Source organism: Gavialis gangeticus, unplaced genomic scaffold (assembly GCF_001723915.1).
Source record: "Gavialis gangeticus isolate Ggan-Ray unplaced genomic scaffold, GavGan_comp1, whole genome shotgun sequence".
Classification (NCBI taxonomy): Eukaryota; Metazoa; Chordata; order Crocodylia; family Gavialidae; genus Gavialis; species Gavialis gangeticus.
The window spans coordinates 9,565,089-9,582,462 of record NW_017729031.1 but is presented as its reverse complement, the minus strand read 5'-3'; the positions used below and the strand labels follow the sequence as shown (position 1 = coordinate 9,582,462).

Genomic DNA, 17,374 nt, shown 5'->3' with positions numbered 1-17,374 from the left:
AATGGTGACAGCATGGAGTTGTGCCCCTTTAAAAGAGAAAAATATGTGTTTTTCTCTTTTAAAGGAGAAAATATGCATTTTCTGCAACAGAGGAAAACACAGATCCCTGGTGATCAGTAAAGAAGGAGAAAGCATTCCCCCATTCTCAATCCCAGCAGAAAAGTATGAGTATGAAGCTTATGACTGAAATTGCCTATGAGAGAATGGGGCTGTTTATACAAGTTAGAAGTGATTAAAAAGATGTCATGTTATACAGAAGTATTAATAATAAATTTTCATTTGCAGATTGTTAGAGCAGCTTCCCATTAAGACTTGGGAACTTAACAATGCTCTCCATGCAGGTCTCTATGTCTACCCTGCCTGTACTCGTTTGTGGTCTTGCTTGGCCACTCGCTCACAAGACATCTCTTGGGCCAGGGGCAGGGCCTACCATCATTCTACTTGCAGCAGGTTGAAATGCTCTGTTTGCAATGTCCTTTCTTGCTATCAGGGAGGTTGATTTCCTTTCCTGAGGAGAAGATGCCCCACCACTTGTGTTTCAGGATGGGAAAGGCACTGCAGTTTGAAAGCCATAATAGGATAACAGTAGAGAAAGTACACATACATACACCTACACAACCATACTTATCTGCCGGGGCAGTGGCAGAGGCTTCCTAAAGAAATGCATTTAAGTTTAAGGAATTATGTCAGGCGTGTTATACACAGAGAATTTTTGTCCTGTATAGCAATATAGTTATCCTTGACTAATACCCCTGTGAATGTTATTCGAGATGAGAATTTTTTATTACATCTTTTATTGGACCAACTGCATTTTTAAGAGAGAAGTTTGGCATGGTTTTGTACACAGAGAACCCTTTATGTGAATGTTGGTATTCTGTTATAACTCTGACATTTGGGGGTTTACTTTAAAAACTATACCAAGCAGAATAAGGTAACCTGGAAAATAGGCAGTCGTGTAACAGGCGTTGATTGGGGTTTTACTAGTTTAACTTCCTTGGCCTAAAATCCACTTTTTTTTTTATCAAAAAACTTCCTTACTCACAGTAACTTACTCCACAAATAGCCCACTTTCTGGAAGCATATCAGTGTGAAGATGACAGAACCTGTCTCTAAAATCAAAAGAAAAGTAAAATCTATCTTACTATTTATGCTGTTTGGTTGCATTTTTGCATCTTTCCATTTCTCTTAGCTTGAGTGCTGAGCTGTATTATTTGCGTTCTAAGCATTGTTTATGAACAATTGTATTAAAGGGGAGCTAGCAGAGGACTCAGCATATAGTTTATTTTGCATATTCCTTTACTAAAGATGCTAATGTTTCTAGTATGTACCAAGAGGAGATCATGAGTTTGTACTCAGTTTTTCAGATAATTGATGTGAATATTTCTGTAACCTTCAAGTCCTGTCTTGTTATTAACCAGAGCCTCATATCCCACAAAGAGGTTACACAAGGTAAAGGCAGTGGATGGTTCTAAAATATGGCAGTACACATTTTATTCACTAAGCCACACTGCATCTTACTAATAACCTACCATATTTGTCTTTGGTTATGCTGTCTGTTAAAAAAAAAAAAAAAAAAGGATGAAAAATGATGTAGATGACTCACTTTAACACTGTTATACATCTTTCCCTAGAAGCTGGTTCTCACAGGAGAACAGTTTTCTTTTATTGCTAATGTGTATGCACTTACTCCAGAAGCTCAGTTTGTAGAAAATCTGTACGTCAGTTCTGATGGTTTAGTATTCAAAGACTACTGTTAATGCAAAAATTAGTATATGAGGGACAGATAAGGGGAAAGTAGCAATTATTTTGCTATGTAGTAAAAATGAAGGCAACTCATAAAGGAAGACAACGGAACTAATTGTCACGAGTCAGGGCAACAAGCAGGCTAAACTGGTTACTGGGTTGTTCTGCCTACCAGTGGCCTACCTACCCCCAGGCTGACCCCAGTTACTTGCATGGGTATGGCTACTTGCTTATAACCAGCAGCTCTTGCAGTGCCCAGAAAGTTACTTATTAGAACAGATGCCTTTGTCTGACTGCAGACTTCAGATTCCTTGTTCTTAGCTTCCAGGTTCCTGCCTTTGACTCCTTTTTTTCCATTCCCTGGCCTTGTCTGTTTGTTCCTAGTATTCTTGATCCTTCCTTTTTATGCCTGATTTGTTTGGCTTCCTGGCTTCATCCTTGTTCTTGGTTCTTGCCATCTGTTCCTGTTTCCAGCTGCCTTCCTGGCTTTTTGAACCTTTGTGCTTCCAGACTTCAGTCCAGGACCCTGTCCTCCCATGTCCAACTCCTGGCTTTTGGGTTAGCTTGGCGATTGCCCATGACCTCATTCCATATAGCTATAACTGCTTGCTCCAGACCCCTATGGCTAGTGACTCTGGTCTGGATCCCTGCCTCCTGTTCCTGACCACTCCAGGGCACCAGTATATGTTCTGGTCCCTGGCTTCTTGACCCACCTGCCCTTGATCCCCTGCTCTGGTTTTGACCCTCGTTTCCCTGACCCGGTCTGTTCTTGGTCCCCTGAGTTGTCATTCAGAGTCAGGCCCCAAATGCCGGCATCCTAGTCATGCCTCAACACTAATAAAGTATCAGTGGCCAGTAAGGCTACAAATAAGGCATTTAGAAAACATGTGAGGCAAGAAAAACCCTAAGTCAGATATATTCATTATTAGGTAAAACTGCAGAACAGCAGTATAAAAAGGACTGAAGTGTTCATTATGCATTTGTAAAAAAAGAAGAGTATATGATGATGTTTTTATTTAAATAGAAAGTTTACTGGTTGTAATAAAGGAGAAGATGAAGCTGTATCTGCTGAAATTAAATATTTTCAAATCAACAGGCCTGGATAACTTACTTGTAAGCATCTAATGTAGGAACAACTCTGAACAACTATTTTTTTAATGAATCTTGGAAAATGGGAAATCCTGGTTGGATTTTTTTTGCTCATGTAAAAAGCATGACCTATGGTACTATAGACCAGTCAGCATGGGTTGCTGCCAGGTTAAAATAATTCATGACTTCTCAACAAAGAATAGGAGGCTAATGTATAATATTACTACAGTAAAATCCCTGTTATCTGGGATTTTACTAACTATTACATCCTACTAACTGGAATTTCCAGCCGGCCTGTTGGATGGACATGGGGGGGCAAAGCTCGCATGTGGCGGCTGCTGCTGCCACCCGCTACCCTGCACCGCCATTCCTCATGGCCACCACCGCCCCCTGCTCTGCATGCAGGCACCGCTGCCACCCACTACCCCATGATGCTGCTGCTCAGCCTCTACCACATTTTACCTGCCCCCCTGCTCTGTGTTATCTGAAAACCCCTGCTGGGTTATTTCAAATAACCAGAATTTTTACACAACCAGTTGGTTTACACAACCAATTTCCTTACCAGAGAGATGCCAGATAACAGAGATTTTACTGTAATTCCAGTTGGAATGGTTTTAAGGAAAGTGGATCTTGTGAAATAAATCAGTTACCAGTTTTGGCAGGATTCCAGGTCTAGTTGATTAAAGCATATCTGTTGGTATCTTTTACTTGATTTCTCCAAGGTATTTGACTTAGGTGTGTGTGATCATTGATTAGAACACTTGCATTGTATGGAAATAGCAGTGGATTAAAAACTGGCTTGCTGACAGATACCAAAATACAACTCTTAATGGGGAAACATATTGGTTCCATCTGGCTTATAGAAGGATTATTTTTGGTCAAGAACTATTTATTATATTTATAAACAATCTAGATGACAACAGAAATCTTTTCTTGTAAAGTTTGCAAATGACATGACTGGTGCAGAAGTATATCATGAGGAGGACAGGTTCCTATTACAGAAGAATCTGAATCACCTGATTAGTGGTCACCTTTCAATAAAATACATTTTGATACAGCCAAGATCAGGTTAATTTATCTCATAATGAAGACTGTGACTTATAAATACAGAACCAGAGACTGTTTTGGAAAGCAGTGGCTCAGAGAAGGGCTTTAGGAGACTTTATAGATAATCAACTCAATGGGATCTGTTAGTATAATGCTATAACAAAAATGGCTAATGGGATTCATGAATGAACATAAAGGAAAATACTCAGTAGATACAAGGAAGTGCTCTTGTCTTTTTATATATATTATCTATTCTGTGTGTATGTTCTTTTTTTTTTCCCTTTATCGGGGGCTAACCTGTGATGACTGTAGCTAGTGTTCCCAAGCTAGTGTGTCTGGTCCACAGTTGGACACAGAATAGCGCTTACTGTCAACACAAACCTGTGTTCTTGTGGGTCTCAAGTCTTCCATATTTGTTCCCCCAATTCTCTGTAAGTAGTGGTCTGGTGTCCTTGTTTTCTAAAGAACTTGAAAGGCAGATGAGAGACGGTGGATCTTTTAAATGTAGTTTTTGTTGCAACCTGGGCTTCATTCTGAAACGAGGTTCAGGTAAATCAGGAGTTACTACATCTTTACCCCATTTAATGTGTTCATTGAAATTGTTGGACACAAAACAAAGAGTGAAAGGGCCAGTGCTTGATTATGAGATGATCAAAATAGCTTGCTGGAGGTTCTGGCACACCTAATGAGAAATTAGGCAGGATTTAGCCAACTAGCAAATGCTTTATCTGCATGCTAATGTTCCTGTGTCCAGATTCCCACATCTCCATTTTATGTCAACACAGTGAGAGTTTTGTAAGATGGGAGTAGAAATCCTGGGCCATTGAGCCTATTCCCCTTGTGTTCTCAGGCTACTATTTATTCAGAATCCATAAGAACATACATTCTGGCATGTCTTGCACATGACAGCCACAAAACATCTGATTATAAAAGAACCTACAGTGCACCACAGGAAGAGCACAAAAATGACAGGGGTGCTACCAGTGGGGAGTTTTGTAGGTAAAATGCGTTCGGTTGATTTTAGGAAGTGGAATACAGTCCACGTTACAAAGGAAAGCAAAAGACTTCCCTCCCCCACTGTGCTAGATCTTGGAGAAAGTTCTTTTCTAACCGTAAATCTGGGGATCAGTTTGATCCTAAGCACGTGAGCAAGACTCACTAGCCAGGTACCCAAAGCTAACTAGCCTCAGTGCATGAGCAAGACTCACTACAATTTACTTGGACCAGCACACCCAGCCATTCTCCTGTCTTGCCATGGCCGATATCCAGTTCTTTAGAGCAGGGGTGTTAAACTCAATAACCCCCATGAGTCAGATCTGGGCTTCATGGCTCCTTATGGGCTGGATCTAGGTGAGCAATGGGGGAGCAGCAGTATGGGTATTAATGCAGCCATTGTTCACCACTACCACCCCACCCGCCAATGACCAGTATGCCCAAAGGACCTGGTTCTGGGAATTTGGTGATAGGCATACCCCTAAATTCCCAGCCCCTCTGCCAACCCCATAGGTCTGAAACTCCCCTGCTTTAGAGTAATGTAAAATAAAATCCGGTAAATTTTTCCAGAGGAAAAAATTATTTTTGACAATGAAAAATATGAAATTTCACTTCAGTCGTATCACAGGGATACTAACTGTATGAAGCCACACGGCAGCTGCTCTCGTTTCTAGAACACAGACACCCCTAACCCACCATACAACTAATTCCATGAACTGATTAAGTTCCATCTGAGGGAGTTCAGGTTTCTCTGATGGGCCCCCACTGCAGAATGTCTCTCCTCTAACAGTTAGAAACCTTTTAATTGCCAAAAGTTTGTGTATGCTAATAGCCTTTTGATTTGGTACCAAAATTGTCCTTTTATCTTAAGTAACTCTTCTCCATCCCTTATATTAATCCCCCAGATATATTTTTAAAGAGTAATCATATCACCTCTCAACTTTAATTATTCAAAGATTTTAATTACTTCTCATAGGGTAGATTTTCTGTTCCCCTAATAATCCTAGTAACATGTCTTTGCACATTTTTCTAATTTAATTTTGACCATTTTTAATCTTTTTTTACCAGAGCTTTACACAGTATTCTAACTGGATGTCACTAATGTTTTATACAGTAATGGTGGAACTAATACTTCCTTGTCTCTCAAAAAAAAAATATTGTCTAATACACCTTAGAATTGTACTAACCTTCTTCAAAGCCACAGCATACTTGAGACTCATGGTAATGTTATAATTAGTCAGTGTACCCAGGCCCCTTTTTTCTTCCCATCACCTTCATATTATATCAAAGCTATGAGAGAGGTTTCATTATTCCCCAAATGCATGAATTTACACTCTTTACTGTTACTTGTTCTACCATTTTTATTACTGTGCCTCATAAGTTTATCTAACTCTTTCTAGACACTTATCTATTCATCATCTATGTATTGACAGTACCTCCTAACTTGTTATCCTCAAATATACTAAACATACATCTATTTCCTGCACCAAAGTGATGAAAATCTTAAATTGAATAGTTCCCAAGACCAATCCTGAGGAAGATCATTCTCCAATCAAATCTTTTTTCCAAGCAGATACCTCTCTTTCACTATAAACTCTGTAATCTCCTCATAGGCAACTCTTTATTCACCTTACAATTATAGTATTAACCATTTTCTATTTTAGCTAATAATTTACCATGAGGCACAATATTGGATGCTTTGCTTTAAATCTGTGTAGACAAGGTCCACTACATTACCCTTATCTAAGAAGTCAGTTATCCTGTCATAGAAGGATATTGAATTATTTTGAACAGTAGTAGTAGTTTGCTTCTAGTTTTTGCTAAAGCAATACAGTAAAATTGAAAATAAAATTTCATACAATATAATAGTAGAAGTATATAATGTATGGTTATGGGAAAAGCATACAGTAAGATTACACATTCTACCAATTTAGACAATTAAAACAATACAATATATGACGATACCAAAAATAAATAACATGAAACAATATATAATAGTACATTATATATGACGATACCAAAAATAAATAACATGAAACTATATATAATAGTACATTAACAAAATAAGAACGGGGGGAATTTTATTTGATTTTGGCCCTTATTCTCTGTTCGAGTAATATGAATACACCCAGGGATTATAAAACAGTCTGTAATGTATTAGAGAGAAACCAAACTGGTTTTTCCTCATTAGCACAGTATTTAAAATTTTCCACCAACAAAGAGATTCATTTTCCTCTGATTTCTTCAAAGAATGAGCCAGATGACAAATAATAATTTAAATAGTCCATCTTATTCTTTTTGCAAGTCTGTATATGGGGTCTGACACAACCTTCACATCTCATTTGAGTGAATTGCGGTGTTGTAATGACCTTTTGTTGTTTGTAGTTTTGTACTTCAAAACTACATCTTTTTAAGCCAAAAGGGTGCTTTATTAATCTCAGGAAAAGAAGTTTGAGGAAAGTCTCACTACCTGAATATCAGAATGACAGCATCTTTAATTCTTCTATCTTTTTTAAACATTGGGGTGATGTTGGATCAGTGTCTGTCACTATGTTTTTAGAAGGATATTGAATTTGTCTGAGGTGATCTTCCTTGGATAAAACTCTTCCATTCCGTCCTATTTTCTATTTATCTCCATGCCCTTTATTCTTTCTTTTACTCTCTAAGACCTTGCATAGTTTTGATGTCAAACTAATGGGTGTACAGTTGCATGTGTATTTCTTCTTTGTTTTTTGAAAATGTAGGAACTATATCTATTTTCCAGTCATATGGCCCTATCCCTGAATAGTTTAGTTCATTGAAGATTCATTCTAGAGGAGTTGCTATTTAATGTGTCACTTCTCTCATTATTCTGAGATGGAGATTATCCGTCCCCCTGATTTTATTCTAGTGAGCAATATAAATTATGCTTTCACTTCCAATGTAGTAATTTCCATTAGCATACCTCTCATTCACACTCCCATGGTCATTCCTCACATCCTTCTCTTAGCCTCACACACATCTTTATTCTTATTGAAGACTGAAGTAAAGTATTTGTTTAGTACTTAAACCATAACTGTATTATTCTTAATCTTCACTGTAAGTTCAGTGTATAGCAGTTCTCCTACTTCTCTTTTTTGTTTGACCAAAGAACCTTTGACTGTTTGTTCTGATCTTCTTCACAAGGTCCAACTGAATGAAACTTTTGGCATCTTCATTTTATTTCCGTACTTTCAGATCTCTAAAAGATAGCTCTTCTTCCCAATCAATCCTTTTTTTTATTGTTTGTGAATTCTCTGCTTACTCTGAATATCCTGTTTGAGGTCCTTTTTCATCCAAATAGATCTTTAGCCCTTCCCTATCAAGCTTTAATTCTTGCATCTGAAGTAAACCCTAGACAGTTGGACTTAATTTCCCCTGCTCTAACAAGTGCCACAATTTTTCATATTCTTGTAGAAGTCTCTCTCCATGCTTCCCCAAAACCAAGGAGACCCTTGGGCTAGGAAGCAGAGAGCTCTCTCCTTGCTCACTTCTCTATGGCCTAATTCTATAGATGGAAATTATTAGATAAGGATTTGCCTAAGGTCATTCAATTGGTCCATGGTATAGTGAAGACTAAAAATCAGGTTTCCTAATTAATACAATAAAATACTTCCTCATTCCATTATTTTCAGGTGATACAGAGTCAAAACCTGTGCTCCTCACTCAGTTCTCACTCATTCCTCACTCAGATGAACCCCGACTTCAGTTGAAACTTAAATAAAGACCTTAAAATAAAGCCTATACAATTAAAACAAAAGTATCCTGCACTTCACATATTATTTTATAATGTAAGTTTTATATGATGTAATACATTTCAAAAATTTTTCAAGAGCTGACTTCTATATCCCTAATTCAGCATTTTTATTTTTATTTGTTCTACCTTCTAGTAGCATGATGGATACTTAATTTAAGTAACTCATAAATATTAAAATCAGTGCGAAGAAGAACTTATTTTATGTTGCTATTTAACATATTAAGCACTTCAAAATTAATGTAACATCCATTAAGATGGTCAGCCATCTACTCTTTCATTGAAAAACTGAATGATCTATTTCATAGTGTGTATGTGTCTTTTTCTTTTTCATTTACTGTTATTTGTTAGCTAAACAATGCTGGAGCACGAGCAAAAAGGGACTCTCACTTTTAAACTTTAACTTTGTAAATGTAGTGTAGTCAAGCTTCTGAAATGAGATTTTATTTCTGAATAAATATTTGTTCAATATAATCCCTCTGCTTAAAAACAATGATAAGATAAATGGTTTTATGATACAGCATAGTAAAATGTGTGGAGATACATTTCTAAAAGAAAAATAAATCTGCCTTTTTAAAAATGAGTGAGTAATTCACAGCAGTAAAATGTTATACACACTGTGTCTATCAAGTGACTAGCTTTTTCCATAGAGAAAAAAAATCTCCAGTGGGCATTCTATTGTCTTACATCTTTTAACTTTATTGACCCTCTAGGACAGGGGTGGGCAATTATTTCAGGGAGCGGGCCTTTTACTGAGTTTTGGCGAGCCATCGAAGGCCACATGACAGGCAGCCAGGGGTAAATAGATATTAATTTCCTAAATTTTCAAGGGGCCCTGCAGGCCAGAATGAATGGCCTGGCGGGTCACATCTGGCCTGCAGGCCGCATTTTGCTTACCCCTGCTCTAGGAAATCCAAAAGGTGTATTTCTTACAGGCCTGGGTACCTGTGCTACTCCTTGCATTACATGAACAGTCCTTTACTGTTATTTGCTAAATAAAGGACATCAGCGTTAACAGTTCTTCTGTTTTGCAGAACTTCATCTTCTTTCTTGCTTAGGCAGACAAGATTGTATGGGTAGATATATTTTATTAGATGAACTGAGTAGTTGGAAAAAAGGTTCTTTGCAAGCTTTTGGGCACAGTCTCCCTTCTTCAGGCATAGGGAGTCTCTGCCATTCTGAGAGCTCCAAGGAATGAAAGAAGCTAAAAGTGCAAAAGCCATAGACAGCGGAAGACTGGGCCTAATGGGGCTTATCACCACCCCCCCCAAAAAAAACAAACAACTCAGGGCAGCAGTGGCAGTGCAGAACACTGCAGGGCAGCCCGGGCGCAGGCTTCAGGCGGCTGCAAGCGGGGGAGGGGCATGCACAGACACAGACAAGCAGCTGAAGCTTGTGCATGGTAGGAACTCAGCCTGGCTGATTGTGGAGCAGCACCAGGTAAATGTGTAAGAGGGAAGGGTCATTTGGGGGGGGGGGGGCAGAGGCAGGGGGGGGGGGGGGGCAGAGGCAGGGGGGGGGGGGGGGCAGAGGCAGGGGGGGGGGGGGGGCAGAGGCAGGGGGGGGGGGGGGGCAGAGGCAGGGGGGGGGGGGGGGCAGAGGCAGGGGGGGGGGGGGGGCAGAGGCAGGGGGGGGGGGGGGGCAGAGGCAGGGGGGGGGGGGGGGCAGAGGCAGGGGGGGGGGGGGGGCAGAGGCAGGGGGGGGGGGGGGGCAGAGGCAGGGGGGGGGGGGGGGCAGAGGCAGGGGGGGGGGGGGGGCAGAGGCAGGGGGGGGGGGGGGGCAGATTGAGGCCTCCGCAGTAAAGGAGGGAGTGGGGCAGAGGCAGGGATGAATGGGGCCCTGGGGTGAGTTGTGAGAGGGTCAAAGCCCGGGCGGCTCATCCGGGGTACTGGATGCCATATGCCTCCTGCATGCTGGCTGTGCTTGCAACACGTCCCTTGCCTGCCTGGTGACAGGAGGCATGTGGCATCGCAAAGTGGCTCCCAGGGCACCAGCAGCAGGGTGGCACAGAGCCCAGCACTCAGCAGGCAGCCTGCCTCCATGATGCACTGTGCACAGTTCTGGCAGGAGCCCCTACCCCACGCTCCTGGACCAACTGCCCCGGCTCCAACCCTCCCATGACCCACCCCGGGGTCCCATTCATCCCAGACCTTGCCTCTGCCCCATTCCTCCCTCACTGCGGGGGCGTTGATCTGCCCCCCCACCCATCCCTTCCCCTATGCCCTTTTCCCCCCCTACACACTTACCTACTGGGGGGGGGGGGGTTTGTGTGTGTGGAAGTATTTTGAAGTTTTACTCAGCCCCCCAAATAATATTTTCTCCCTCTTGCTATGATGACAGGGTATCAGTGAGAATGTAAATAGGTGGAAATTAGGAAAACAATGGGTAGAGAAGGGAAGGGAGGGGGGAAATGAGGGGGAAATAATGCCAAAGGTAACTAAGGGAGACTACTGTATTTGAGTTCTCCAAGGTAGAAAAGAGGCAGTCTGTGAACAAGTAAATAGCTGGAAATTAGGAAGACAAAGGGTAGAAAAGGAGGGGAGGAGAGAAATGGGGGGAAATAAAAGTGTAAATGGTAAGGTCAGGAAGGTTTTAATGCATCATAAATAAATGTAATGTGTCATAAATTCTTAAAGAGATCTTTCCAGAACCACCCATCCTGGCCTTTAAACAAACACCAAACCTTGCTAGCCTCATCACCAGATGCAAACTCCCTATGACCCAAACCACACCTAATAGATCTAGACCATGCCCTCCCCTCCTTTTATACCCTTGGTCTTTCTAATTTCCAGTTATTTACTTGTTCACAGACTGCCTCTTTTCTACCTTGGAGAACTCAACTATGGTAAAGTCTCCTTGGCTTACCTTTGGCAGTACTTCCCCTTCGTCTCCCCTACCCATTGTTTTCCTAATTTCTATCTATTTACATTCTCACTGACATCCTCCCACACTTTTAGCTTTTTTCATTCCTTGGAGATCTCAGAATAGCAGACTCCCCATGCCTGAAGAAGGGAGCTTGTGCCTGAAAGCTTACAAAGAACTTTTTTTCCAACTACTCAGGTGGTCTAATAAAAGATATCACATTTACCCAAAGAAGCTTTCCTGCCTATGTCATTGAAACAACACAGCTACAACCAAAAATCCTTTCTTACTCTCGTTTTATTGGTAAGCCTTTACTGTAAAAGCTGCACCTAATATAAGAATCTTTTCCCAGTGAGGGACCAACATTTTGGGCATATTGTGGATTTGGGATGCTACCATACAGAACATCTTGATTCAGCTGCACATTTACCCAAACAAGGATTGTCCTTTTTTTAGCTTTTGAGTCTCGCTTAGCCCACATGAGGTCCCAGCATCTCCCATCTGTCTCTTTTAAATGTTGATGTTCAGCTGAGATTTACATTAAGCAAATATCCATGTTGGACATTTGGGTGAAACCAGTGCACTGCTTAGATGGTGCCATGGTTCATTCTCTTTTAATGATCATTCTTTAGGTTTGAAGGAAATAAAAGTAATCAACTGTCATTGTTCCCCACCCTTCCACATCCAACCAGCTTTCATTATAGTTTTGCCTGCCTAAAGTTGCCTGTTTGGGTCAAGATGTTTCTTGACTAAGGGACACAGTCTGTTCTCTGCTCTCATCCTACTATTTTTTGGAAAATAGTATTTGGGTGATTGGCTTATCTAGTTTTGAAAAAGATTCATGGATCTCACTGTGATGCATCAGATTATAAATGTCAATAGGTTTAAGATCATCCAAATTCTTGTTTGCCTCCAAAACACAACTAGGACTATACAGTACAGAGATGAAAACACTGAGTCTGGCCAAAAGGATTTATCAAGAGCCAGCAACATCAGCAGGGACCATGCCATGGATGTTGAGTATTTGTAGTATTAATGATATGTCTTTCTCTTGCCCCTGATAGCCAGGGTAACATATTGGAGAAAAGGGCTCTGATGCACCCCTGCAGCTGGGAGTGGCAGCAGTGGCTCCCAGCCCCCAGGGCGTATTGGAGCCCTTGTCTCCGATGGGTTCCCAAGACTGGGAGTGGCAATCAGCTGATCGGTACTATTAGCCTCTGGAGCACAATGGAGTCCAGGGCTCTCACATACCCTGGAGAATGGGACTCCCAATCAGCCTGGCCACACATTCAATTAATGGTGTGATAGGAACCAGCCATAAAGCTATTACATCTATTTTGTGTAGCAACTTTGTGGGTTTTTCCTTGTTTTATCATGCCATTAACTGCATTAATACATGGCCTGATAAATTAAGATGTGATTAACTGGTTAATCGCATCTTAAGTGTAACATTTGCCAGGGGCCTTTGAAACATAAACTCATACAACTGGTTAGTAACAACTGCTAATTTTCTGCAGTTTGGTGACTCAAGGGACACCTAGAACATGCCCTGCAGCACTTCTCCTCCCTTGCTCCTGGAAATAAAGCATGAGAGCAGTGCTGAATGTATGCCAATAAGCATGCCTGAGACCCATGGCTTCAAGTGCACACTTAGCCCCACTCGGAGGTAGCTGCATTGCTCAGTTTGGTGAGTTTATACATGTAGAGCAGGAGCAAGTGGGCTGGGCATGCTAGAAACCACTGCTCCCCGCCACTACATCAAAAAAGTATTTTCTAAAGGCCTAAGTTTTAGAAGTGTTAAGCACTTGTTAAAAAAATAATAATACAAGTCCTTCTATTCTGAGCTCTAATAGACCAATTTCTAATTCTTGCATATGCTTTCTATCCAGGACCAAAATGGTATATTCAAAACAACTGGTTTTATCAATAACAAAATCTGCCTAAATGCTCTGAAAATGAGGGCAAGTTCTAGCTGACGTAAAATAGCTACCTTAAAAAAAAAAAAAAAGAAGAAGAAAAAGAAAAGAGCAAAAACACTTCCATAAAAAAAATTTCCTTTCTTTCTTCCAATGTGGAATTTATCCTCACTTTAGCCTATGAACAGGGCTTGCAGTATTCAGTACTGAATCACTGGTAGACTGCTATTTACCTATTCAGAGATAAAAATGGGAGCTTCCTTGCCTTCAGTGGAATTCAGAGCACTTCATTTTAGCTCTGAAAGGTTTTTAAAATGTTGTGTTTCAAACCAGTTTATTTTAAAAATTTTTAAGAGGTTACTAAAATGTGTTAGCTATTTCTCATGTCCACTCTGAGTCTTGTACAAGTGAACTCATGAATGCTAAACAAAATAATTTTGATGTTTTTAAGTTATTCTGTTTTAAGTAATTCTGTTTTCCTGTTGAGCCACCCTGAGCCTTTGTTGGGAAGGGCACATATAAATCAAATAAATAATTGAAGCATTCCAATCTTTATCTGATCAAGTGGTTACACAATGCAGTTTGGTGCAGTTACTCAATAGAATAAACAGTACATTGTGTTTTTGCTACTATCAGAATAATCTACCTTTTTAGTGTTTGTATTTTTTGAGACCAAGGGCATCTTTCCATATCACTGAATAAAATGGAGAAGAATATTTCAAAGGTGTTTACACTGAGTTTTATTTCTTCTGCTCCTCTCTTGTATAAACCATTGTCAAATTAAATAATTTTGGTTAGAAAAAGAAAATTGATTTAGAGTCAGGAGTAATACACAGATACGTAGAAACAGGAAGGCAATGGGCATGCCTATTAAAAACAAAACAAAAAACAAAACAAAAAAATGTTTTATGCTAAATCTGCTAAGGCAAGATTTAGATTTCTTCCCTTTCCAAGTGACAGATTGTCCCAGGAAACCCAAATGATTTTAGCTTATCCTTGAGAAATCTGTTTGTTGTTTTCTGTAGCAACTTCTATCTGGCCATAATGTTTTCTAGAATTAATTAAATATCACTTTTTAACAATGTCGATACTTTCTTCCAATAATCTCTGAAACTGTGTTTTAAAACAATAGTTCACAAAGCCTCACTATACCATTGGGGAAGTATTTACTCTGATTGTTTTGCAGATAGATAAAATATCTGTCTGCAGTTGGACTTGTGAGTCCTGGTTCTTAGTCTTGTACTCTAAGCATGTAATCATAATTTTTACCACTAGGCATTTAATCTGCCACTACTTCTTCGTTTTGGTAATATATTTGGTATTAATCCAAAACTGAATCCAAAGGATAGATACTTCTCAGTCCATGTTTAATCCAAAATATATTGAATACTGATGCTCTCATAACCAAATTTTTGCTGATGAGTTTTAAAAGAAACATAAGTGGTTTTATTTAATACCAGTTGTGGTGTGGGAATGTGTAATGTCTGAAATAATTCACTGGAAATTCTTTTATATTAAAATATTGAAACCATATTGTTAGAAATCTGTCTCCAGTGTATGAGTGTACACACCGGTTCTTGGATGTGGCTGTTACTAAAACTGTAATAATATTTGTCCTTCAGTGGACATTAATATTTTTGTTTCATGTTACAGGGAATTCAGGACCATCAGGACCATCATCATCCATAGCCATAGCTGGCACCAGCCAACCTGCCATCACAAAGACAACATCGGTTCTTCAAGATGGTGTTATAGTCACCACTGCAGCTGGAAACCCACTTCAGAGCCAACTGCCCATTGGGAGTGATTTCCCTTTTGTTGGCCATGAACATGCACTTCATTTTCCACAAAACAGCTCTTCAAACAACAATCTTCCGCACTCTTTGAATCAAAACCTCCTCAATTCTCTACCTATCTCTTTGCCAGTGAATCAACAACATCTCCTAAACCAGAATCTATTAAATATACTACAGCCTTCAGCAGGAGAAGGCAAGTCTGAGGTCAACCTCAACCCTTTAGGTTTTCTCAACCCGAATGTAAATGCTGCTTTAGCGTTTCTCTCCAGTGACATGGATGGACAGGTATTACAACCTGTTCATTTTCAGCTTCTAGCAGCCCTGCTTCAGAACCAAGCCCAAGCAGCTGCCATGCTTCCCCTACCATCTTTCAATTTGACCATCTCAGATTTGTTGCAGCAACAGCAAAATAACACTTTACCCTCAGTAGTACAGATGACAGCCCCACCAGACCATTTGCCAAGCAATCAGTCAGACAGCAACAGAGCTGAGACCCTTTTAACCAACCCCCTGGGGAACCCTATGCCAAGCTTTTCAGGTACTGATACTACTTCCAACCCCCTGCTCCTCCCAGCTGTCACTGGGGCCTCAGGATTAATGGCCTTGAATCCCCAGCTGGTGGGAGGTGTCCTGAACTCTGCATCGGGCAACACAGCTAATCATCCAGAGGTTTCCATAGCAACCTCCTCCCAGGCAACCACTACCACAACCACTACATCATCAGCAGTGGCAGCACTGTCTGTCTCAACACTTGGTGGGACAGCAGTGGTGTCAATGGCAGAAACATTGCTGAACATATCTAATAATGCTGGGAATGCATCTGGTCCAGCTAAACTCAACAGTAACTCTGTGGTGCCACAGCTACTTAACCCTCTACTGGGGACAGGTCTACTTGGTAAGTTAAATTTTTTCACAGATTTAAAAAAAAAAAAAAAGAAAGAAAACTGGTTCGGGGGGAATTTCTGATTCTAGTTTCTATTTTTAAAGATTCCATTTCATCATACTATTTCTAAAAGTTTTTTGTATGTCATAGCTTGTTTAACATCTATAGAGAAAAACAAATAGTTTTGCACGAAATTTTAAGTAGGTTTTTTTTTAAAATCAGCAACTGTTTGGGGACATAATTTTATCTTCCATTCCCTAATTCTGATGCCACCTAAAGCTACTTCACACGTTAAAATTCAGTCAGACAATTGGTTTCCTTTTATTTTTCAATTAAAAAAAAGTGCAGGTGCATGTTTGGGATGCAGTATTTTATTCCAAATGTATGTGGCATCACAGGGTTTGTATGAGTAGCTGTGCAATAGATGAAAAATGGCCAAGTGCATTTTTCCATCTGTATCAAAAATATGTCAAAACTGTAGCACACCTCCTATAAAGTAGTACATAAAGCACTCTAGGAAAATCCTTGCACAAATTCAGTAAAGTAGGTTTCCCTTCTAGCCCTTTACAGTATATTTATGTTGTCATACTTCAGTGTTTTTCAGTTCTGCTTGTAGCTTAGAAACAAGAGTATCACACTTAACGAGCACCTACAGAATAAAAAAATTATAAAACTTAGCTGTTCTCCTCTGCCTTTACTCCCTTGACCAATTTACCCGGAATGTTGATAGATTTTGTGTTCTTGTATGTTTGGACAATGAGTATACCAGTAAAAGGAATAAAGTAATGCCATAAAGCTGAAAAGTATTGTAATTTAGTTGCTTAAGTTACAAAATTGTTGCTGTGAACTTAGCCCTATTTTTTGTGAACCTACAATAGACATTTAATTTACCACTGGAATTGTTATTAAATTAGGATTAATTTTCTTTCTGAAATGATATCTCTATTGATTATCATTCCACGTGTAGAATGTCCAGTTAACTCAAAAAAATCAAACTACTGGATCAACTTTCTAGGGCTTATTAGTTTTATTTAGGGTATTTTTTAGTAGTAATTTAATGGGGTCAGTTTTAGTAAAGTGTTTATATTCTCAATTGCGATTTTGTTATTTTCTATTAAATTTATATAGTGACCTTATGTGATAGATAATTCAGATTTTTAAGACTATTTTTGCTTCTTACTAGATTTTTGTATCATCTGAGTCTAGAAAAGGGATAACTAATAGAGATAGTGTGCATATTTTTGCATTCAAGAACCCCTGGATAATTGTACAT

The 17,374-nt window shown here is 39.8% G+C and overlaps 1 protein-coding gene across 4 annotated transcripts in view; it reads left to right on the top strand.

The window, feature by feature from the left end:
* Positions 1–17,374, top strand: part of MBD5 (methyl-CpG binding domain protein 5) — a 110,466-nt gene that overhangs the window by 56,527 nt on the left and 36,565 nt on the right. For 2 of the 4 annotated variants that reach the window (XM_019522444.1, XM_019522445.1), the window contains exon 6: positions 15,076–16,113. In XM_019522444.1, coding sequence (XP_019377989.1) covers positions 15,076–16,113 — 1,038 coding nt within the window. The remainder of the gene's footprint in view (positions 1–15,075; positions 16,114–17,374) is intronic. The other 2 variants (XM_019522447.1, XM_019522446.1) reach the window with 1 other exon arrangement.